At 46.3% G+C, this 18,098-nt stretch overlaps 1 protein-coding gene across 1 annotated transcript in view; it reads left to right on the top strand.

Moving 5' to 3' along the window:
- Window positions 1-16,383, top strand: part of AMER1 (APC membrane recruitment protein 1) — a 28,923-nt gene extending 12,540 nt beyond the window's left edge. Inside the window, exon 2 of the mRNA XM_045878898.3 lies at window positions 8-16,383. Within this exon, the coding sequence (XP_045734854.1) occupies window positions 107-3,502 (3,396 nt within the window). The 5' untranslated portion in view covers window positions 8-106 and the 3' untranslated portion in view covers window positions 3,503-16,383. The remainder of the gene's footprint in view (window positions 1-7) is intronic.
- Window positions 16,384-18,098: the final 1,715 nt, after the last annotated feature.

Below are 18,098 nucleotides of genomic sequence, written 5' to 3'. Positions count from 1 at the left end.
CCTCTAGACCCAACTGGGATGCTTCCTGACTGATGATGTTATAACAGTGCTTGGAAGCCAGAAGGCTGCTTTTTCAGCTGAACATACCTGAGTTGTCCCCATCACTATGGAGAGTGGAAAGGATGAAGCTTCTCAGGCCAAGGGAGCAGTAGCCTCTATGGACACCCAGGACCAAGGGGCAGAGAAAGGAGCCAAGAACAAGGCAGCTGAGATAACAGAAGGGCCAGTGTCAGAGCCACCCTCATCTGGCCCAGGTAGGCTGAGGAAAACTGCCATGAAACTTTTTGGTGGCAAGAAGGGCATCTGTACCCTGCCTAGTTTCTTTGGAGGGGGCCGAAGCAAAAGTTCTGGGAAAAGCATCTCCAAGAAGGGTCTTAGCAAGAGCAAGACCCACGATGGCCTGACTGAAGCAGCCTGTGGCCCTGAAGACATTGTCAGTGAAGGAACCAGCTTTGCCTTACTCTTGCCTGAATCACCCTGCCAACTTCCCAGTTCCCAGAGTGCCCATGGGGTTTTGGAGACCGGCTCCAGATGCAAGACATCTGCGTCTGGAGCCACAGAGAAAGCTGGGGCTGAGAAGGCTCCCTCTGTGCCCAAGCCAAAGAAAGGCCTGAAAGGTTTTTTCAGCAGTATCCGCCGTCACCGGAAAAGCAAGGTCTCTGGGGTTGAACAAAGTGAGCTAGGGCCCAAGGGACCTGAAGGGACCAGAGCCAGGCCTCATGAATATGTGAGCTCAGCCATTCTGCCCCATACTGAGGATATCCTCCAAGCCCCCAGAAAAGAAAATGCCAAACCCCAAGATGCTCCTAGGCCAAAAGTTTCTTTAGTACCAGAGCCTTCTCCAGTAGTCACTGAGAAGACAGCCTGTAAAGATCCAGAAAAACCCAAGGAGGCCTATGCCTCAGCAATTCTGCAGCCCAAGCCTGCCTCTGAAGCCAGTGGCCCAGAGGACCCCCACAGTCCAGAAACAGGGGAGAAGGTGGTGGCAGAAGAGGTAAATCCACCAAATGGCCCTGTTGGGGACCAGCTAAGCCTCTTGTTTGGGGATGTCACATCCCTGAAAAGTTTTGACTCACTGACAGGTTGTGGTGACATTATAGCAGAGCAGGACATGGACAGTATGACAGACAGCATGGCCTCTGGAGGCCAGAGGGCCAATCGAGATGGGACCAAGCGAAGTTCCTGCCTGGTGACCTACCAAGGAGGTGGGGAGGAGATGGCTTTGCCAGATGATGATGATGAGGAAGAGGAGGAGGAGGAGGTGGAATTAGAGGAGGAAGAAGAGGATGTCAAGGAGGAAGAAGAATATGACTTAGAATATCTGTGGGCAAGTGCCCAGATGTACCCAAGGTCCAATCTGAATTTGGGCTACCATCCCATCACATCTCCAGGCCACCATGGCTACATGCTTCTTGACTCAGTTCGATCTTATCCTGGCTTAGCCCCTGGGGACCTTTTGACTCCTCAGAGTGACCAGCAAGAGTCTGCCCCCAATAGTGATGAGGGTTATTATGATTCTACAACACCTGGATTTGAGGATGATTCAGGTGAAGCCTTGGGGCTTGTCCGCAGGGAGTGCCTGCCCCGAGACAGCTACAGTGGAGATGCCCTGTATGAGTTCTATGAGCCAGATGATAGTCTTGAGACCTCCCCACCTGTAGATGACTGTCTTTATGACCTCCATGGTCACAACTCTGAGATATTTGATCCCTTCTTGAACTTTGACCCCTTTTCTTCCTCTCGGCCACCTGGGGCAATGGAGACAGAGGAAGAACGGCTAGTGACCATCCAGAAACAGTTGTTGTATTGGGAACTTCGGCGAGAGCAGCTTGAGGCCCGAGAGGCGCAGGAGGCACGTGCCCGAGAAACTCACACCAGGGAGGCCTATACCCAAGAAACTCATGCCAGGGAGACCCATGCCCGAGAAGTTCATGTCAGAGAGGCCCAAGTCCGAGAGGCCTATGCCAGGGAAGCCCAGGCCCGAGAGGACCATGCTCAAGAGGCTCAAGTCCGAGAGGTTCAGACCTGGCAAGAGAAGCCCATCATGGAATATCAGATGAGGCCCTTAGGCCCATCAGTGATGGGCCTGGTAGCAGGGGTATCAGGGGCCTCTCAGACTTCCCACCGGGGAACCACCTCAGCTTTCCCTGCCACTGCAAGCAGTGAGCCAGACTGGAGGGACTTCCGTCCTCTGGAGAAGCGTTTTGAGGGAATCTGCTCCAAGAAGGATCAAAGTACCTGTCTGATGCAGCTCTTCCAAAGTGATGCTATGTTTGAGCCAGACATGCAAGAAGCAAACTTTGGAGGATCTCCCAGGAGGGCCTACCCTACTTATTCACCACCTGAGGAGCCAGAGGAAGAGGAGGTTGAGAAGGAAGGGAATGCCACTGTGAGTTTCTCACAGGCCCTTGTGGAGTTCACCAGCAGTGGGAACCTCTTCTCCAGCATGTCCTGCAGCTCTGACTCTGACTCATCCTTCACTCAAAACCTCCCTGAACTGCCCCCTATGGTGACTTTTGATATCGCTGATGTGGAACGGGATGGGGAAGGCAAGTGTGAAGAGAATCCTGAGTTCCACAATGATGAAGACCTTGCAGCCTCCTTGGAAGCTTTTGAGCTGGGCTACTACCAGAAACACACATTCAACAACTACCACAGTCGATTCTACCAAGGTCTGCCCTGGGGTGTGAGCAGTCTCCCTCGCTACTTGGGACTGCCTGGCATGCACCCTCGGCCTCCACCTGCTGCTATGGCCCTCAACAGGAGGAGTCGCTCCCTGGACACTGCGGAAACCTTGGAACTGGAGCTCTCCAATTCCCACCTTGCCCAGGAATACACAGTGTCTGATGAGCTTCAGGCTCAGCAGGAAGATTCAAATGAAGAAGAGGAGGAGGAAGAATGGGGCCGAGACAGTCCTTTGTCCCTTTATACTGAACCACCAGGGGCCTATGACTGGCCTGCCTGGGCTCCCTGTCCTCTTTCAGTGGGGCCAGGCCCTGCCTGGATAAGTCCCAGCCAGTTGGATTGGTCTTCTGGCCAGTCTCCATATGGGCAGACAGCCTGTTGCATACCTCCTGTGGCCATGTCAATGTTGCTGTCAGTACCAGGTCCAGAGCCAAGGGTACCTGGGATATCCAGGCCTCAGTTATCTCGGCCTTCACACCTACCCCTGCCCATGGTCCCTTGTTATAACTTGCAGCCACAGGCTTCTCAGAGTGTGAGGGCCAGGCCTCAAGATATGCTGCTGCCTGTTGATGAGCCCAGTTGCTCCTCCAGTTCTGGAGGCTTCAGCCCCAGTCCTCTGTCCCAGGCCAAGCCTGTGGGCATCACTCATGGCATCCCTCAGCTGCCCAGGGTCCAGCCTGATCCCCAGCAGCCTCAACCCATTCACTACAGGGCTTCCAGCCTTGACCTGTCAAAGGAGATGGCTGAGCAAGGTGCCTCTCTCCCCCTCCCCACCAGCTACTCCTCCACTGCTGTGAATGGAAAGCTAGCTGAGTAGTCATCTATGCTGGAGTAGGGGCATGGGGCCTGAGCATGTGAATGGGGATCAGGGGTTGGGCAGAGGGGTGGGGGGATGGGGGTTGCTATTTAACTTGAAAATCCTTTTGGCCAAGGAAAGATCCTATGAGTTTTTGCCTTTGTTTTCCCACTTCCCTCTTCTGCTAATCTGTGGTCACATTCGGCTTGAGTACATCTGCCCCAGGAGGCTGCTGCTGCTCTGTTGCTCCAGCTTTTACTTTTGGGTTTTCTTGTTACCCACACAGGGTTTGGGATGCTGTACTTTTGTGCCTATTCCAGTTCCCCAGTTAGTGATTATATATATAGCATGCCTCCTTGACACAGGCTGAACCCTTAGTACCCCTGCCACACCCCTACACACAGTGAATAATGAACCACTGATGAACAGCCAGGTCTGCACTGCTTCCCACTTGAGGACAGGGGGCTTGTTTGCTGTTAACAATGTGAAATAATGGTACAGATCCTCCCCATCCCCACTCCCTTCAGTCTTGGCATAGCTGTCACCATTACATCAGATGATTATAATCCATTCACCCCAGCTAACTGTCCTTAGGATCAAGTAGCTTGTGTCTCACTGCCTATTGCTGTGGACTTTGGCATTGTAACCAGATGGGGGCCCTTTAACCTGGTCTGCCATAGCTTGGGTTAAAGACAAAAATGCTGTCCCCTTAATGGCATGATCAAATTCATTCAGTTGCAAACAGAAGACAAAATAGAGTTCTATTGTAGATACTGCCATAAGGCTTGAGTTGTGGAATGATAGAGTTTTTTCCTTCTTCCTCTCTTAAGCTTGTGACGTCTGAGTTACAGACACTTTTGAATTTTTCTTTTACTCCAAAGGAAACTTTCACAATCTCATCACAAGGAACATATTCTTTTAATTGAGATACAGGAAGAGAAGCAGCCTAAATTAGGCTTGGCTATAGGGGATCAGGGTTTTTGCGGGTTGCAGGGGAAGGATAGGAGAGAGTTCCATTTGTCCCTGATGGCAGGAGAGAATTTTAGACATTGCATAGCTCAAAGTAACCCAGCTTCTTAGAAGAGAAAATTGTTTCTTCCCCAAAAGCAAAAAGTTCCTAATCCTTGCCCACCCCTCCATTTGGATGCTGTAAAGAGCCTCCAGAGACACCAGGCTAGCACTCCCAAGAGACAGGATACCAAAGGCATCTAGGCTGCTGTTCTGGTTCTCTAAAGAGCTTTCATCTTCTCATTAGCCAAGTCCTTAGCATCCTCAAAGGACCAGCCTTCTTGAGAGGACAGTCTGTGACCTGCCCTCACTCTGCCAAGCTGCAGGATTCTGATTGCATGGCAGTTGCAGCCCTTTATGGAGTGAATGGTACACTCACTTCTCCAACCACAGTTTTCATGTTAAACTAGCTTGGAAATACTGGTGAAGAACAGTTGCTGTCAGGAAGACATTGCAACAGGCTAATCTAACCTGGCTCAACCTCTCATGAATCACCAATAAGAGAGGGTTCCTTTTAATTTCTTTATTGGAAATAGAATATGGAACATTTTTTGCCTGGGTGTGTTGACCCAAATTATAAACTTTGCCTTCCTGCCCCTGTCCCTTACCCCACTTATCTCCATGCCTGTCAAGAGAAGAGGTCAACAGGGCTCTTGGGAACAGAGGCTGTTGGCTCTCTGAGTCAAGGGGGCAAACTTTATGGCAAACTTCCTCTTGGCCAGAGTATGTATCTGTGCTGGTTTTTATCACCATTTCTCAGATTGGGGTTGGCAGTGATCCTTCCCACAAAGAGCAAACCTGTCTGATAAAAGCTTCACCCCTGGAAGTACCACATGAGTTTGTGTGACACTAACACCACTGTTCAAGGGACCCAGACCAACTCTCCAGGCTAATTCTGTCTGCATTGTGAAGAAATACATAAGTCATGGAGTTGGAGAAAGAAAGAGCATGAGGAAGGCCCTCCTCACCCCAAGCACAGCATTCCAGGAGAGAAGTGCCCAAATTCCGACCATCTGGCCTCTTACCAAAGCTGCCCTGGGAGGGTGGGACTGAAATAGGCCTGGCTGTTTGGCAGGAAGTAAACACCAAATGCCTTTACAACAGGGGAAACCCCACTACTTGCCTCCTCTCTCTCTGCTTGTCCTTCAGGGCAGTTCAAGCTCCTATCTGTATATGGACTGTGCCAGCCACAGCAGGTAGTAGAGCCATCACCAGCCTCCAGAGCCTGCTGGGCCTCCAGCCTATCTGAGAAGAGAAAAACTAGATGGTCAGCCTTTGGCCAAGGGCAGAGGGCTGCTCTCAGTGAAAAGAAGGCAATAAGAGAGGTGCTGCCCCTGAGGGGAAGTCATCAATCATCCTAATACACTTTGCTGGGCTTTGGAAGGTCAAATACAGAGTAAGGCCTAGAACTGAGCAACATCTCATGGTTTGGGCAACATTGCTGCCTGCAAGTTCTTTCAATGTCCTTGCCAGCCCAAGGACAGGATCTTCACCACCAGAAGTGGGACAGTCAGGGTGAATGGCTACAGAAGCCGGGCTCCTTTGAGTCTCACTCTATATCCAAGCAGTTGATGGCCGAATCCCACCAGCAGCCTGGAAGAGGAAGGAAGATCTAGCTGGGGACATGTGTTGATGGCAGCACAGGCTGACACTGGAGAGCCAACTAATCTCCAGGCCTCTCCCCAAAGATAGCCAGTGCTTGCTTGGCTGGCACCAGATATGCCCCGGACTACTAAAGGTATTGATGTCAAGCCCACATATCTTAGGCTGTGACCAGATGAGCACCATGTCTGCATTGCAGGGTGTTGGAATAATGCTTGTGGATGTGATTTCAAGGGAAGATATGACTTGAAAGGGGGTGTCTGCTGTCATCTTGCTACCCAGCAGGCTTATTCAGTGCCAGACAGCTCTGATCCTGAGAATTCTCAGATGAGACCGGTCTGTGGGGAACCAGTGACTGGATAGAGAAGGCCAACTAGCGGGCTTCTTTCAGGGCTACCAGTTTCTCAGTGCTTTAGCACCTTCAAGGAAGCCCTGCCTTGGGGCACTCAGCTTGGGCACCTGTTCATAAGCCTCCTGGGCCAAAGGCTTTGGTCAACACTATTCTCTCTTCCACCTCAATGCTGTACCAAGCAGGGAATTAGCTTCCTACACCCAGGGTGTATTCCTCTCATCCTGTTGCCAGCAACTTTCCCACCCTTGCCAGTGCCACCGCCCCACCCACCCTCGGCCCCTGGGCCCAGTTGCTAGAGGGAGGCATGGGGGATTTAGCAGGGAGACTTCAAGTTTACCCATGTGTATGTTACATCCAAGTTGTTTTTAATATATATATATATATATATATCAAAAGTCAATTATCTATTTTTGTATTGTTTGCATTTTATATTCATGGAAAACAATGTTTATCAATTGTTCTTTTCTGATATATTTTATTTTTAAGTGGTGCTGTTTATAGTTTTAAACAAAACAAAGATGACACAAAAATTGCTGCTGCTTGTGCAGAGGGCTGGCATCTCAACCACCTAGGGTCCTCACTCTTTCCCCTCTCCTCACCCCAATGTATCTTACTGTCCATCCCCTCCCTCCATGATAGGGACAGCAAAAGATGCCCAGGTACTATGACAAATGCCAGGTGACTCAGGCATGGAGAACCTGGTAGATAGCATGTTGTTTATGGCTTTATTTTTTCTTTTGGACCCTGCCCCTTCCCCATGTGTAGACCTTCTGGAAGTACCCATCTCTCCTCTCTCCCTCCCCCCCTCCTTTTCATGTTTTGTGCTTTCATTTTGAAATGAGTCCCCATGTTGTGCTATTTGTCATTCTGAGTTTCTCCAAAGGAGCATTTTGGGGACATTCTCCACCCAGTGGGGAGGACATGGAGTTTCTATCATGCCCCTTTTCCCTAAGAAGCTGAAGAGACAGATAGTGATGCTTCAGCCACCATGAATTGGCCATCTCATTGGGGAAACCCTTGCATGGGACTTTCCAAGAACTCAGTTGACATTTGCCCAGAAGAGATGTTGGAGAACTCCTTGACCCCTCTTGCTGCTTTGGGGGTATCTCTCCCCCTACCGCCCTTTCCCCTGCCTTGTCCTGCTCCCGTTCACATACGAATGGTATTATGGGGGAACAGTGACTATCAGGGTAATGTCTTGCTGGTCTGATTCCCACTTTTCTATCCTGCAGTCACTCCTAAGAAGAAAATCCACATGGCATGTATATGTGTGAGGGTTGGGCCTACTGAGAGGCGGGGCTTTAATTATTATTCTTGTTACTATTGGTGCTTGTTTTCCCTGCTGTATATGGGGGCGGGGTGGAGAAGAAACGAAGAATGTATATTTAGCTCATTAAATAAAATGGCTGGAGGACAGAGGGAAGAAATCGGTAACTGCAGTACATACCCACCCCAGGTGTAAGAGTTTTCTCTCTCCCAGTGTAAAATGGGGAGCGTGGTCCCTGGATGTGCCCTAGCTTCCCCTTCCTTATCCCTGAGACATCACATAATTGTCCAATCCTAGCTCTCACCGGATATCTTGATGCATTGCCTATTTGTTACAACATATATTTCTTTTGCTGAATGCTAATAAACTGGGTTCAAGAAGGACCCCTCCCCCCGTCACAAAAGTGTACTCTTGTGGTTTGTTCCACAGCAGCATGCCTGTGACCCATGGTTGTTGGGTTTGCCCTTGAAGGAAAATGGAGAAAGCAAGGAGGTTGGCAGGGGCTGGGGATCACCCGCTGGGGAAACAGAAGCCAGAGCTGAAAGTAAAGTAGAGGAAACTTCAGTTCTTCATCCAAGTCATGCCCTGCATCTGTCTGATGCAGTGTTGGTAAACTCTCCATCACACTTTTCACATTTTGAGAACTGCCAGGGGCTGGTTAGCACTTCTAAACTTAGCCTCAGTTCATTCAAGTGTGCTGACATCCCCACCAGCCAGGAGGCAGAGGTGTGGACCTCCTACTGATGGCTCCATCTAAAGGATAGTACTGATAGTGGGACTCTCCAGCCAAGCTGCAGGAATGGCATTCTTCACCCAGGTTTATGGGCAGAGATGCTTCCTGGGCAGCTTACTGCTCCACCTATTCAGCTGTGGGGTTGAGTGGGAAACATGTGTTTTACCCTTGGCTCCTGATAAGCAAGGGCTTCTAACACCTGCTAGTGGGCTCCCTTGAGTTCTTCCCAATTGCCATGCCCAAGCCAGAAGGCCTGAAATAGTAGCTGCTTGAAACTGCTATAGACTGTAGACAGTACTGCCACAGACACATAGGTAAACTCCCTGGGGTTCCTTCCCAGATTAGCAAAGAAGTTTGGTGGCCCCCAACACCGCATGAATCAAGCAAAGCCAAAATAAAAGCAATTTAATGAGAGAGAAAAGAGAGAAGCTCCTGGGAGGGGAGTTAATTCATAGATGTTGAATTGTCTGCCAGGGACTGCTCATGGAAGGAAGAGGGTCATGGTTACTCAGAGAGCTTTTGGAGCAAGACCTTCTAGGAAGGTCTTATTACATCCATTGGGAATTCAAGGGGTTGTATAGTATGGGAGGCCTAGATTTCTACCCTAATTTTCATCCCTCATTAATCAGTTGGGCTTGGGAAAATCCCTTCTTCTGAGTTTCAGTTTCTGCATCAATAATATATGGGTGGCATGGGCATAGATTTGACTAGACTAGTTTCCATATGCAAGTCAGAAGACTGGGCTACCACAGAGTAACCCTTGGAACTTTTTCAGCTGCCTAAATCCAGCACTCCCCACCCCTTTCTGACTCAGTTGGCCTGGGGTGGAGTTCTTTTCTGTGGTGTGGATCCCACATGACTGGTGCATTGTACCTGCTGGATAAGATGAGTGGTAAGAGCTCTTCCTATTCTGCTGTGACTGATGGCTGCCTTCACTGTGACCCTCTGGGGAGTCCTTTGCAATACTGGAAGGGGATGTTAGTAGAGGGAACCTCCTAAGACTTTCCTTAGATCACCAAGGAAACCACTTTGGTTAGCTCCAGTCCTGTTCTCTGGTCTGCTTAAGGACTGGGGTTGTGCCTGGTGAACAGGCTGCCTTTGTTCCCAGTGTCTGTTTAGAGCAGAAGTAAACACGACAGATAAGATACCTTTGTACAGATCTTTTGGAGGATGCTGTGGGTAAGCTGCTAGCTCCCCACTGCCCCCACCCTCACTGGGCTCTGGGCCTTACCAACCATGTTCTTTCTCTGGATAATTCCTACACTTTAGCTGGGCTGCATGGCTTCTGGGATCCCTACCTGGCCAATAAAAGCAAGTGACGTGAGGGTAGCACTCTCTAGTCTGCAACCTCCTTCCATCTCCACTATCTTTTAAAAGGCCTCTGAAGCAGGTGGGTAGAGCAGATGATCTTATCCCCACTTTACAGAGGTGGGAAAGGAGCCATGGAAAAGTGAAACGACTTGCTCATGGTAATACAGAACATTGACTGTAAGTCAAAGTGAGAAAGAGAGTGGGCAGGTAGGGGTGGAAGATGTGGTGGAAGAGAAAGAGTACTGCTAATAATTCCTCAAGCCCTGAATGAAAAATATCATTGATATGTGCAGGCACTAGACACTTTAACCACATTATCTTGTGTAATCCTTACCTTAACTCTACGAGGTTAACGTTGTTATGCACATTTTAAGATGAGAAAACCGAGCCTCAGAAAGGTTAAGACCCTTGCCAAAGTTCACACAGACAGATAAGTGGACTCCAAATCTCCTGCATTTTTCTATCATACTAGTAGTGAAGCTTCTGGTTAGTTGCACATTAGGGATGCTAACAGTAAATCCCAGCAATGACCCCAGCAGCAGGCCCAAAATGAGAGCATCCTAAAACTAAAAAGGAACTGTGGCCGCCTCCTTATTCCACTGGGCCCAGCCCACTCTCCCAGCCCCAAGCCCAGATCAGAGGCCCTTGTCAGCCCAGGGAAGGACTTCCTTCCCCCACTTCCACCCCCAGCCTTGGATCTCTGGGAATTGTTCCCAGCCAGGTAGGCCCACTTAATCCTGCTAATAAGTGGCCTGGGAAACATGATGAATAGCAGAGTGAGTCAATAAACATGAGCACTTATATGCCTGGAGAACAGGCCTCCCACCACTCAGACCATCAACTGGAGCACCGCCTCATGAAGAGGTACTTAATTGTAAATCACTTAATAGCCACAGTGGGAAACAGTCTCATTCTCTGGGAGAATAACTGCTGTCTGATGGGCTCTTGAAGGCTGCTTTCCTCTGCTCCTTCAGTTTCTTTCCTGCTTTTCCACTTTCTCTGGATGCCTGAGCATATTTTCCACATTGTTCTCCCAGGACATAGAGCATCTGATGAGGTTTTCCCAGAGCTCCTGTGCAGCACCCATTGCTAACAGGAAGTGGATGCTCTGCCTGGCCACAAATGCTATGATTAAAATTAATGTTATGTTCTTCAAGAAAACAAAAATGGAATGGGCATCTATCTCTGTCCACAAATTCAGATGTGGGTATGTAATAAATAGTCCTTTTTTGTTTTGTTTTGTAACTAAATTCTGACTTCAAGCCCCCCATCCTAACACAGAAGCAAAAATTCCATGTCAGTCATGACTGGGGGCCCCCTTCAAGGGGGGCACTGGAATTCAGGGGACACTATGGTACACAGAAATTAGGGCAAGGGCAACTAATCTCTAACCTATTCCAGTCACCACTAACACCCTCATTTTCCATGCCAGCAGTGGGAGAGGGAAAGCTGAGAGCCTAGGGACTTAAATTCTACCTCCCTCTAGGTATCTTAGAGCCGTCTCCTCCCCATCCTTAAGGATCTGCCCTCAAGCAGTGCTTGAGTTCCTACTGCCCCAGACTCAGGAACTCTTCCTTTCTAGGTGGGGCTGGGAGAGATAAGGATCTCTCTTATTTTTTTTCTCTTTGGGCTTTCCAGTGCCTCTTCCTTTTCCTTTATGACAGTATGTAATAAATGGGATTTTCAGGCTTTTATAAGAGAATGATAGATTTGGTCACTTCAGGCTGCTTCTGCTTTCTGCACTGTGAAATCCCTCTTGCAAGAGGTCTGTCAAGGGCTTGGTTACCTCCAAGAAGCAGGGGAATGGGGAAGGACCTAGAAGGACAACAAACACAAACAAATGTGAATATTTCTAGAAATCACCCTGCCACAAAAATACAGCCTTATTGAAAAAAAAATCACTGTCCTAAAATGCAGGACACCATGATATTAGTCCCTGCTCTGCCTGCAACTGATGGAAATTTGGGTGATTTCTCAGAGCCTCAGTTTATTCATCTGTAAATGAGGAGGCTGGAGAACAGAATCTCAAGCTGCAGTCCTTTTCTTAACCTTCCGCTTTTGATGCTTTAATTCTTCCTACACCATCTGTCCTTTTCCTACTCACCTCCACGGGCATAGATTCCTGGTAGTTTTAATGCCCAAGATGTGCCTTCTTTTTTGAATTAATTTTTCTTTATTTGATTATAGTTGACCCACAATGTTAGTTTCAGGTATAAACATAGCAATTCAACATCTTTATATGTTATGCTATGCTCGCCACAAGTGTAACTACCATTTGTTGCCATACAACACTATCACAATATCATTGACTATATTCCCTATGCTATAACTTTTATTCCCATGCCTCATTTATTCCAAACTGGAAGCCTTATCTCCCACTCCTCTTCACCCATTTTACCCATTCTCCTACCCATTTTCCCTCTTGCAGCCATCAGTTTGTTCTGTATATTTACTGGTCTGATTCTGTTTTTTGTTTTTTAACTAATTTGTTTTTGTTTTTTTTAGATTCCACATATAAGTAAAATTGTATGGTATTTGTCTTAGTCTGACTTATTTCACTTAACATAATACCCTCGAGGTCCATCCACGTTGTCACAAATGGCAAGAACTCATCCTTTTTTTGTGGTTGCATAATATCCCATTGTATATATATACAATGCATCTTTATCCATTTATCTATCAGTGACATATAAGTTACTTCCTTATCTTGGCTATTGTAAATAATACTGCAATAAACATGGAGGTGCATAAAACTTCTCAAATTAGAGTTTTCATTTTCTTTTGCTAAATATCTAGTACTACAATTACTGGATCATATGATTTCTCTTTTTTTAATTTTTGAGGAACCTCTATACTGTTTCCACAGTGGCTGTACCAATTTATATTCCCACCAACAGTGCACAAGAGCTCCTTTTTCTCTATATCCTCTCCAACACTTGTTATTTCTTGTGTTGTTGATTTAAGCCATTATGACAGGTGTGAGGTGATATCTCATTGTGGTTTTGTTTGCAATTCCCTGATGATGAGTGATGTCGAACATCTTTTCATGTGTCTGTTAGCCATCTGTATGTCTTCTTTGGGGAAAAAAAAAGTCTATTCATTCTTCTGCCCATTTTTTAATTGGATTGCTTGTTTTCTGGTGTTGAGTTGTGAAAGTTCTTTATATTTTGGGGATATTAACCCCTTATTGGATATATCATTTGTAAATATCCTCTCCCATTCAGTATACTGATTGCCTTTTGTTTTGTTGATGGTTTCTTTCTCTGTGCAAAAGTTTTTTTCTTTATTATTTTGACACAGTCCCAATAGTTTAGTTTTGCTTTTGTTTCCCTTGCCTTAAGAGATATATCTAGAGAAAGGTTGCTATGGCCAGTGTTAGAAATTACTGCCTATGCTCTCTTCTAGGATTTTTGTGGTTTCAGGTCTCACATTTAGGTATTTAATCCATTTTGAGTTTATTTTTATGTATGGTGTTAAAAAGTGGTCCAGTTTCATTCTTTTTTATGTAATCATCCACTAAGATGTTCTTTAAGCTGCTATTGACCTATCTTAGTTCCTTGAAACCACATGGATCATTTCTGCTCTCTACTCTCTGTCCTATAACAACCCTTCCAGATCTGAAGGCAAAGATGGTGTTCTTTGGTTCAGCAAACACTGAGTATCTACTATATTCCAGGTTCTGTTCTAGGTGCTGAGTGTGCATCAGTGAGCAAGAAAGTGAGGCATAGCCATTTTGCAGGAGGGTGGGCAGACAAAAAACCAAATAAATAAACAAAACATATAGTATGTCAGATGGTGATAGGTACACTAGAGAGAAATAGAGGGGGAGAGACAGGAGGTTGCAATTTAAAATAAAGTGGTCAAGAGAGGACTCACTGAACGGGTCACATTTGAGAGAGGAGATAATAAAGTCCTGAGGCAAGAGCAGATAACGTATACCAGGAGCAGCCAGGAGTCCAGTGTGGATAAAATGGAATTAGTCAGGAGAATATCATGGGAGATGAGGTCACAGAGGTAATGTTGGGGTTGGGGAGATGGGAAAGGGCCTTGTAGACTATCATAAAGACTTTGGCTCTTATCCTGAGTTAGATGGGAGCGGAGAATGACATGACCTGTCTTATGTCACCCGAAGTCCACTCATTCCAGGCTAAACAGTTCCAGGTCCTTCCAACTTTCCTCTGTGTTCTGGGTCTCAGCCCCCTCCCCAGCCTTCTCACTCCCTCCTGGTCACACTCCAGTGTTTGTGGCCCTCTTCAAGTGTGGGTCCCAGAACAAGACACAATCACTCAAGGGTGGCCTAACCTGGGCAGAGGGGTGTGGAGCCATTGCCTTCCTTGATGTCCTCTAATATTCTCTTAACACTGACAATATTTTAGGAATAAAATCTTTAACAGAGATTAAAAAGTTATCACCATAGATCAGGTAATTCCATTCATTTTAACTTGCCAAGTATGAACACTTTGGACAAATTAACAGGCCCTTTGTCATTACTCTTGGAAATCTGTTAGAGGCTGAGTGGTATTATGAGTTTTGAAGTCAAACAGATCTGGGTCCTATTCTTAGCTCCAGACCTACCAGCTATGTGACCTTGGATAAGTGAGATGTTCTAAGCTTCAGTATCTTCATCTGTAAAATGGGAAAAAGTAATTTGTACCTTGTGGGAATTAGCAATGATATGTATAAAGCCTCTCTGTCCAGTGTCTGGCCCATGCAGATGATGGACAATCTTAGCTGTCATTGTGCCTTGATAGTATCCCTGGCACATAGGCAGCCTCACTTTGGATTCTTAGTAGGTGTGGACCCTGTAGTGGGAGAAAATCCAGTCAACCTGGTATCCCTGTGTAGAGGACCTCAGCAACTGGGGAAGCCCCGTCATGATTTTCTCACTGAGCTATGTGATTGCCTGTTAGTGGCTGCACACAAGAATTCCAGGAGAGCCAAAGCTGTCAGCATCCAGGCTTGCGGTCCAATGTTTCACCCCAGGAAGAAGTGGGAATGGAGACTTCAAAGAGAATGGGTGGCAAGTGTTTCTTTTATCAGAAATTGGAAACATCTGGAAACAGGATACCTGTATCAGTCTGTACCTGGACAAGCAGGTTAAGGTCTAAGATGCATAATCAGGAGTAAAACCATCATCTAAGTAAGGAGCCTAAAGTGCTATGAGAAGCCCAGGTGCAAAGTGACGAGGAAAGTGAGGAACAGTGGGATCAAACAAATGAGTGGAAAAGAGATAACAGTGGCTCATCCTTGGTGTCTGGCTGGGCTTTTATGAGTTTTCAGCAACTTTTTGTGTTGGTAAGTGAGATTTATCTGCCTACAAGTTGCAAAAAGAGGACTCATCAAATTCTTTCCTCAGGGTCCCCACCTTGAGGGATGCTTTCAGGGTAGCCCAGCCTTAAAGCCAAGCATTTTTAGGGTATTTATAATGTCATTTCTGGGGCAAGGCTTAGTGGTAGGCTAGGCTGAAAAGGAACTCTACTCACCTGGAAGTTGAAAAAATGGCTTGGGGCAGGCCTGTGCTGGGAGCAGCCAATGTGTAACAGGCAAGTTTTTATAACCTGGATTGGTCTGTCCCCAGCCCTGAGCATATTTGCTCACCCGCTAATTGGGACCAGTAATACCTACTCAGCCTCCCTCCCACCAATCCTGTGCTCCAATGGAGACCATCTTCATTTTTCCTACTAGAAAATTCAGTAAATACTAGATGTGAGAGTACTTTTTAAAAATCATAAAAGGCTATAGAAATGCAAGGTGGTAGTATTACTCAAATGCTTTAGCACTGGTTGTCTGCCAAGTCCCTGTCAAAAGCCATTTTTATTTGCCAACAGCAAGACTCTACACTGTGACAACCCAGCTATTAGACACAGTGACTTTAGAGTTTTATTTTTGATGTGTGTATGTGTTTTAGGATTTTTAAAAATTGCCATACTTAAAGGAATTCACTCTTTTAATCCTCCCAGCTCATCAATCTCAGTTTCTCTCTCTCAATCTCTCAATCTTTTGATCTCTTTCTCTCTGTTGGCCTTTCTCTCTCTTTCTCTTTCTCTCTCTCTCTCTTTCTTTCTTAATACCAAGGCTGAGCATGTTCCTGGCCTTGGCAGAGGACCATACAGAGTACAGATGGCTTCATGTGGCTTCCTCCTTATCTGGTTATGGTCATGGCAGCAACAATAATTCAGAGTAATTGTGGCCGGCTGATAGAAATGGTCTGTAGTCTTCCATCCCCTGGCTCAAGAATCAGGGAGTATTTTCTCTATAGCTCAAAGTGGACCTGAGCTTCAGCGAGTAGAGTCCAGCAGTAGTCCAGTCCAGGGTGTCTGCCTGCCCTCCTGGGAGTTATATCAGAGACCTGCCTTTCTGGTTTTTGGCCTGCTGATGACTGTGTGACCTTGGGCATTCCCCTCAATTCTCAGCCTTAGCTTCTTCATCCATCAGGTAAGAATATGAATTTCTGCCCTGTATCACTTCTGTGAAATGGATATAAAAATATTTGGAAAACTGTAAAGGTAGGTGGCAAAATGGTTGCCATTATTACTGCCATTCTCTGTGCAGCTTGGACTCTTTAGAAGTAGGTTGTACCTTCAAATTGACAAAGAATTACCGCCCTCATGCTAGTCTGAGATTCTGCATTTAGTGCTGTAGGGGAAGTAGAGATAAGCAGTGGTTTGCTAGAGCCAGCGTTTGCTAGAGCCAGCTTGTACCAGCTTTCAAGAGCCAGTTGTGCACATCTCTTTTCAACTCCACATTCAGTGACATCACATTGGTAGACAAAACTGGCAATGGTGAGAGTAATTCCCACCATGGAAAATCAGCAAACACTGCAAATCTGCCTTTTCTTTCTCAGATATTCAGAACTGTTTCAGCCGTAAAGGAGCTGCCAATCTACCAGCGGGGTGTGTATGTGTGTGTGTGTGTGCATGTGTGTGTGTGCATGCACATGCATACATGCTATGGAAACGTGTTAAGTAAGCAAACACATGATTATAATAGATAAAAGTACTAAGTTGAACCATGTGATATTGCTATTTGTGCCAGTCAAAATAGCCAAGTATTAACAATTTCATAAGGTTGAACCTAATGGAATGTTATCTGTAGCAGGAAAGAGTACCTGGAATGGAAAAGGATTTCCCAAATCCCCTTAGATGATATAAGACTGAGATAGAGTTAGGCCCCAAAACTACTAGGTCCTTGTCTTAACCCTAAAGGCTCCAAAACCACTTTATTGCCTCTGATTCCTTATCAAAACAGAGAAAACTCTGACATGAGAACCATAGTATAGATGGGGTAAGATAGCCACAGGTCTTTCATCTTATTGTCTTCTCTCAGTTAAAGGTTAAAGTTCAGGCCATATCCTTATGCTGTGGCCTCACTGTCTGAGCATACTTTCTCTTTCCTTCACTCTGGCTCTCTTTCTCTCCAATCCTGTGGGAATTCATAATGCCTGGCTAGATAAGATTTAATAAATATATGCCTCCCTGGGTGAGACTAATTGAAAAGCAAAGAAGACATGTCTGGAAAACTGGGCCTCCTTTGCAGTTTCTGGGTTGAAAACAGCTGGATCCTTGTTGCAGCTCAGTGCACTCATCTGGGGAGTAGATGCTTAGGAGAAACATTTATCTTTGGTGGTCACGTACTCCCTGCCTGCACTTGAGTCACAAGCATAGCTTGTTCTAATCACAGTATACCCTCTATGTTACTGTCCTGATTATTAAAACTTCACACTCCTTTTTGTTTTTCTCATTCCTTTGATGAATTGATAATGTTCACAATAAAAGTGGAGGCAGAGCTTGGCTCTGGACCTTTCTCCACTAGAGCATCTGGTCCCCACACCCTCTCCTTTCTCCTACTAAGGTGTCTGGAGTAATCTTTTCATTCACCACCTTGGGGTTTGCTGACCAAACCCAACAACTCCGCCCTCACCACTCTGTATCTTGCATTCTGAAAGTGACAGAAATTAGAACATGTCCAGAAGAGAGCAAAAGAAAATGATTGTAACAGTTGGAAATAAAATCAATGAGGAAAGGTGGAAGGAATTTTGCCGTGAGAAAATAAATTTGCCTGTCAAAAGAATAATAGTATTCATGTCTCAAGAGATTGATATGCAGAGGATGCTATACTGCCTTTTTCCATTTCCTGAAGCCAGAAGAATTCAACCTTTTAGTTAATGGCATTACCAGCCAGCCAGGCTCCTAAATGGAGTTGTCATTGACTCTTTACTCTTGCTCAGAATCTACATCTAATCAGTTGCCGAATTCTATTGATTCTATCTCTTTAATATCTCTTGAATCCATCCCCTCCTACCCATCTCAGCTGCCATGGTCCCAGATCAGGCCTTCATCCCTAG

Source organism: Mirounga angustirostris, unplaced genomic scaffold, assembly GCF_029215605.1.
Source record: "Mirounga angustirostris isolate CCGP_5_RB_7025 unplaced genomic scaffold, mMirAng1.0.hap1 SCAF_11, whole genome shotgun sequence".
NCBI lineage: Eukaryota > Metazoa > Chordata > Mammalia > Carnivora > Phocidae > Mirounga > Mirounga angustirostris.
This window is presented reverse-complemented; position numbering and strand designations above follow the sequence as displayed.